General features: G+C 39.7%; 1 protein-coding gene across 1 annotated transcript in view; it reads left to right on the top strand.

The window, feature by feature from the left end:
• Window positions 1–4,044: 4,044 nt before the first annotated feature.
• The window catches only part of unc5da (unc-5 netrin receptor Da), a 383,276-nt gene continuing 380,108 nt past the window's right edge, over window positions 4,045–7,212 (top strand). The window contains exon 1 of the mRNA XM_051677090.1: window positions 4,045–4,275. Coding sequence (XP_051533050.1) covers window positions 4,188–4,275 — 88 coding nt within the window. The 5' untranslated portion in view covers window positions 4,045–4,187. The remainder of the gene's footprint in view (window positions 4,276–7,212) is intronic.

The following is a 7,212-nucleotide window of genomic DNA, read 5'->3' as shown; positions in this document are numbered from 1 at the left end:
TGACTTTCATTCTTCTGTGGAACACAAAAGGAGATTTTTGGGAAAATGTTTAATCTCCTATTATGTTTTACAGAAGCAAAAAAAGGCAGATTTGGAACAACATGAGGGTAAGTAAATTTGCATTTTGGGGTGAACTGTCCATTTAAAGGAATATTCGGGGTTCAATACAAGTAAAGCTCAATTGACAGCATTTGTGGCATAATATTGATTACCACAAAAACAAACAAAAAACAAACAAACAAAAAAAAATCTTTAAAAAAAGCACACACACACACACACACACACACACACACACACACACACACACTATGTTTTTATATCATTGTGGGAACTCTCCATAGACATCCATGCATTTTTTGGATTTTATACAGATCTAATGATAATTTCTATCCCCTAACCCTAACCCTACCCCTAAACCTAACCCTCATAGAAACCTTTTTGCATTTTCAAAAAAACATCGTTATAAGCCATTTCCCTCGTGGGGACCGCTGGCTGGTCCCCACAATATAGGTGATCTCATGTTTTACTATACTTGTGGGGACATTTGGTCCCCACAATGTAGTATAAACATGTATACACACACACACATACACACACACACACAAACGAATAATTCTATTGGGAAAAGATTACCAGTCGGTCTAGAAGACAGGATCAACTGCATCCTTATAATTAAATGTCAACTTTATATTTCAGGACTAAATATTCATGTGTAAAGTGTGACCACATCAAAATCAAATCTAAACATGCTAAATTATCACTGGGAAAAGAATCCTCCAAGATTAGAATATTTGTTGAGGACATTTGCATTAAAACTTTTAAGAATTACACATTGGAGATACTGATGATCAAAAAGAAGTTAATGGATAATTTATGTAGAAATTTTTAATAAACTACGATCACAAATGAGATACACTTTAAAGTGTCCATGTGACACATATTATATTACTATAGCTTTTTGTTATCAGGGTCATAACCACCATAGACCCCAACCGCCAATATTAAGGTTAGTGGTCGATCAATATGGGTTTTTTGATTACAAGCAGCTTCACAGAGAGTTACTATTATTAATAATTAAGCACACATAGTTCATTAAATAGCCTACACAGTGGAATGAACACTCTTATGTAAAGTGTCACCCTAAATATTATAGCTTATAAATAGTTAACGTAAAAGTTATACATTTTTTAACAAATCTAGTTGGCTGGTCTAAGCTGGTTTCAAATGGTCTTAGCTGGTATAAGGTTACCCAGCCTGGCCTATAGCTGGTCAAGCTGATCTCCCAGCCTAAACAGCTGAGAAGTGCCAAAAAACCAGACAACTGACCAGGCTGGGTGACCAGCAAACCAGCTAAGGCTGGTTTTAACTTTTTTTTTTTCAGCAGGGTACTGTCAAGATCACGCTCCACGTGATCGAAGTAAAAAGGGTAGGACTTAAAAGCAGAGTGAAATGGGTATATTTATTTAACAAACAAAAGTGCTACAGAAAACAAAACTGAAACAAAACCTCCACAAGTGGAGAAACACAGTCCAGGGTGACTAACACATAGATGGGCTGGGCTGGAGCAAAACGGATCCAAACAGGAGACACTACAGACAGGAACAAACAGGACGAGGAAACAAGATGAATTGGCACAGGACAGCCCACACGAGGAGACTAAAAATGGAGAGAAATCAACAGGTTAACAAGCAGGGCAGATGAAACAAATGAACAGATAATGGGCAGACAAGAAGGTGGGGTATGACGCAAGACAGAGAGACACATGGCAAAACCGAAACAAAACAAAGCCACACGCTCTCACAAAACACAAATACACAAATTACATGAGCGCATATCGCCAGGACTATAAGGCAACATGTGCTCATGCCAAACAACAGACAAGACAAGAGAAAGCATGGCAACGCTAAAAAAGCGATGCCATGCACTCTCACACTAGACAAAGCCTGAGCACCCATCATGAAGCAAATATCACATGATGCACACAACAGGCAACAAAACGAGATGAGACACATGTGCAAGAGTTCGGCCACAAATAAACAGACATCTAAGACAGAAGTGACAGAAGCCGAACCCCATCACAACATGAAAACGGATCACAACCTGGACGTGCAGCGCAAAGCGAGCGCAACGTGAGAGACAGACATAAACAATTGACATGAGTGCAAGCTGCACTCTCGGCAATATACGACAAGACAAGAGAATGCATGACAATGCCAATAAGGCAAGCCATGCATTCTCACTCAAAACACAGACTAGACAAGACACCAGTAGAAGATTTAGGCATGCGCGACGTGCCGTTGTCCAGGGCGGCATCTCTGTGCACCCACACAGACCCACACCTGCCCCCCCCCCCACCCCCCACCCCCACCGTCAACAAGGCACCATACATTTTTTTATTTTTGCAAAAACTGAACCGTTGTGTGCTGGATACACAATCCGGCAAGTTCGGCGAAACTCTACCTTTGACCTTGACCCAGCCTCACTCCTCAGTTGGCCTTGTTTGGCCCAAGGGTAATCAGTGGGCCAAAGGCCATTGGTCGTTGGCCCAGAGTAAGCCCTGAGGTAGCACAATGAAGCCCCGGAAGTGACAGTGGGAACGGAACTGACCATGGCACATACTACTATGACTTCATAGTGGAAACGCGGCTAGTGACTCGTTATGGGGCCATAATTCGTGTATTCGACATAATATATTAGAAATAAGCATAACCCTATAATGTCAAGATCCTGCATTCTGTATGGCTTCTTGTTTATTCTTTATTGTCATGATTCTGGCACTTATGTTCTGTTGTTTCCTCTCTGTCATTATGTCTGTTATGTTGCCTCTCCATGTGTTTCTTTACCCCTCTTGTTTCTGTCTTGTTCCCTGGCCCCGTCCCTTCTTTTCTCTGATCTTCTGTTAATTTTTTCCACCTTGTTCCACCTGCTCTTCTTGTTTGCCCTCTTTATTTCTCCCCCTTTTTTATTCCCTTCATTTTATCTGTCCAGTGTTGGATCATTCCTCTTGTGTCCTTGATTCCTCCCGTGTTCCTGGCTTCCTACAGTTTTCCCCTTGGTCAGTCATGTTTTTCGTCAGTCTGGTTGGTTTATGTTTATCTTTTTTCCATTTGTTTTACAAGTTTATTAGTTCACCCTCCAGTTTTCTGTTACTGTTTTCTCTCTCATGGGTTGTTAAGTTTTCTGCCCAGTTTGATTGAGGCTTTTGCATTTTCAGTTTGTTTACTCCTTTTGAAACCTTTTAGTTTGAATTTAGTCTGTTTGGGTACCCCTTGTTCAAACCTGACATACAGTATAATGTACGTAAAAGTAATTAAATTAATTGAAAGTCAGTAACTGTTATCTGATTACAATCATTTAAAATGTAATGCATTACACTACTTTTTTGACTAAAAGTAATTAGCTGACAGTTACTAATTACTAGATTACACCCAACACTGCCTCCCACACACTGTAAAAAAGTGGTAACTTGCAACTGTTACCTTAAGGAGCTATTTCTACCTGATCTAATCCTTAAAATGTGATTTGTTGGTGTACCCTAATGTATTTAGTCAAACTCTGTGATGTATATTTTTGAGTTGAAATGAAACCAGTTGTGCTAGGTTACCACATGGAGCACATTTCTTTTTTAGGATATTTTTTTTTTCCCCAGTGCACATTCCTGTTTACACATGAGAGAATGAAGATACCACTGCCTCTGCTCGAGCGTGCATCGTTGCTCCCATATCGGTGGCCTCCAGGAACCCGACACGACCTGTGATGAGACCAGTATAATGCTACCAGCTGTTCATACGTCGCCTCTAATTGTGGAGAAATCTGACATGTATGCTCACCATCTCCTCCTCACGCACATCTGGTCACTTCGCAGCGCATTCATGTGCCGTTGAGCAGCAGTCCGAACTGCGGGGTGAAGGACAGCCGCTGCGCTCCCTCCGCCCTCCGTCACCCTCGGCTATTGGCCAGCGCTCGCTGAGTCTCACGGATGCGAGTGTGACGCCGCGCGCTCATTCATTTACTCGCTCTCCGCGCGGATGAGAGAGATGCAGCTGCTGTCTCCCGAGTGAGATTCACATATAGAGCGCAGATCTTCGGGTTTGTCGCAAAGGAAGGGACCTGTTACTAAAGCCACTGGGAAGTGACGGCACATGCATTCTCCGATTTAGTCGGGGACGCATGCGAGCAGCGCAACGATGATGGGACGCTTTGAAAAGGGAAGATACTCTTGCTTTGGCATCCTCGCAGTTCTGGTTCTCTTGCTGCCCTATGCGATGGCTAGAGGTAAGAGAACCTATGTGTTTACCAGAGCCACGTACGATATACTTCCCCCCACATTTATGTACGAGTTGAGTGGAGAGTTCGTGGATTCTGAAGTCGTGCCATAAGAGGCGAATATGCTGGTTGCTTGTATAAAATGACTGTATAATAGGTTTTGTTTATGCAGGACAACAATATAAGTAAGAAAGCATGTATAAGAGATTCAAATGCGCATATAGCCCATTGCTTCCGACTCATGTATCCTAAAGTTAAATGCGCTTCCAATCAGTCCATCCGATCACTGTGCCAAATGCTTGAGTAGAAAAACGCTGAACGCGCAAACGGGCGTCTTTCTCAATGGCACAGAAAGCTCAGTGCCAATGCGCACAAAACATTTGCGCACATGTTATTTTGTTAGTGTGTGAAAACGCGAAATAGTCTACTATCTGTAATATCTACTGGAAACCGTGTCGAAAATTCTCTTTTCATGAACTGTTATTATTGGTCTTACTGTGAGAATGTGTGTGTAACCGTGTGAGAATGTGCGTGCCATGAGATGCGCAGCGCAACAGGCGTGAAAGCGCCTTTCTATCGGATTCTGCACACTTTTTCCTCACCCTTCATGTTTTCGATTGAAAAGCGGGTAACACTTTACATTACAGTGCAAATACAGTGTTATAAATATTAGGCTACATATTACTATAATTAATTACATTATTAATAATAATGTAATAACAACAACAATGTGTACTTAAACTTGTTCATTAGTATTAGCGTTTATGTAGCATACGTACTAGCACAAATACTGTAATGTAAAGTGTGTTAAAGATAGTTGTTTTATTCTATAGGGCACATATTGTAAATTGGTACTTAATTTATTAAGATGTTACTTCTTCCAAGATGCTAAATGTTTTGCAGCTGGTTTCATTGTTATATATATATATATATATATATATATGTATATATATATAAGCAGTAGGCTAATCAATTTATATTCTGGAGTCACTGATGCTTTACTAAGGAGGTCGACAGGACACAGAGACTATGAGAATAATAACTATCATTAAGATGTTAAACCAAGATAGCATAATTGGATGTTAATAAACAAGTGTCTAAATACAATTTTGTTAATTACCAGTGCATTGTTGCCCCTGCATAATAGGTCTATTCACAGTTGTCTTGTTTTGGTCCCCACGTGTGGTGTCAGCAATTTAAAGCCAAGCACTAAAAAAAGAAACCTGAAGCTATGGAGTGGGCAGTTTGAGGTTGATAGTGTTGTTATCGGTCAGGAGTGCTGTTACTACCTGAGGCACCCCTAAGGCCATTTTTGAAATCTGTTTTATGTATACGTTCATACGGACTGATCGAGAGATTGTCTTTAGTTGGTACTCTTGGTGTTTCTGTCATTTACCATCTACTAATATGCTGATTAAAGTGGAATCCAGAAATGCTTCTATTTTTTAAAAAGCCTTTTCAGTACTAATTATCAGCATCAGCGTTTCAATTTGATTGAAAAGTTGAATTGAAAAAAGAAATAGCATGGATTCTTTGTATTTTGCATGCCCTCCTTCTGTTTAAAGACATAATACACTTAAACTGGCGTGGACTCCACAAGTTTGTGCAAAAGCTGATGATCCATGTGATCCCAGCATGATTTGAGGGTGTTCCAAAGAGGGTCTTGTGTGCTCAATGGAAAAAAGAAATCTGACCTTTCATGAGTTTCAAGTTTTAAATTCTAAATTTCAGCATATAATTTCATTAAATGTGAATAAACAATGTTGTTCATGACTGTATATGTTGATAATTCTCTGGTTTTCATCACTGAGCAAGATCTGACCCTGATTCTTCCATTCCTTATAATAAACTATTAGGAAATTAGCCCACAGAATTTGATCTTTCTTCATTCCTTAAACTATGGAAATCAGCTTGAACTGGCTTAACATTCATAATTAATGAGTTCTTCTCACCACCATTAAGAGGGTATTACATAAGACATATCTGTTCCTCTCCGCAAGACTGCTTTGTTGGTTCACTGAGATAATTCATTAATATGCAAATGAAACTGTATCATTAAAATATCCAATCATCTGTCATGTTCACTTACACTGCCTAAAGCACTGACATCATCTGTTGTTTCATACCCATGGTTAGAAATGTTCCACACCTGCAAAAAAAAAAAAAAAAAAAAAAAATGCCGAAAGTACCTGTTATTGAAAACCATAAACAAACCCAAACTATTACAGCGTTTGCTGCATAGCCTCTGGTCAGAGCGTTAATGTCATTTCCCTTTAATATATTGTTGTTTTTTTTCTTCATAAAGTTGATGTGAGACACAGAATAGAGCTGCCCTGGGCAGCCTTAGATGTAGATGTAACTGTGCCTGATTCAGTGATAGATACTCACATGGTAATGAGTTTGAGTAGCTTTTGAAGTCTCCAGAGAGGCTATCTGTCTGATGGCATGAGTTATGTATAAAGGCAGTGGCTTCCATCTGAAAATAAGCAATGTTTAATTCATCCTTCAGTATTGCTAGTCTGACTCTCCCAGTATGCTTTTTGACATCCATGCACAATACATGTATAAAGTAGAATGTCGGAAGTAATACTTTTGTGTCAGTTTTTGGTTTTAATGTAAATGTCCACGTACACACTGCAGTTAAATATAATTGTCATCCTTCTTTTGAGCGCTTAATCCCATTCTGTACACAGACTACATTCACAAAGCAGCAGAATATGGAGTGCTAAATAGAGTTACATCTCTACAAAAGTTACAACTCCATTCTATATCCAAAGCGATCCCTTATAACTCATACCCACATTTCGAGAGTGACTCCGGTAAAGCCATCCAAATTCCAACCTAGTCTCATAGAATTAACGTTACTGTAACTGAATTTTTGCAAACTGAGTTTTACGTGCCACTTTCTACATTTTGCTGCAGTTTCCTGGTGAAATTTACACTAGA

Source organism: Myxocyprinus asiaticus, chromosome 38 (genome assembly GCF_019703515.2).
Source record: "Myxocyprinus asiaticus isolate MX2 ecotype Aquarium Trade chromosome 38, UBuf_Myxa_2, whole genome shotgun sequence".
Lineage (NCBI taxonomy): Eukaryota > Metazoa > Chordata > Actinopteri > Cypriniformes > Catostomidae > Myxocyprinus > Myxocyprinus asiaticus.
The sequence above is the reverse complement of the archived record's forward strand: the minus strand, read 5'-3'. Positions and strand labels throughout refer to the sequence as shown.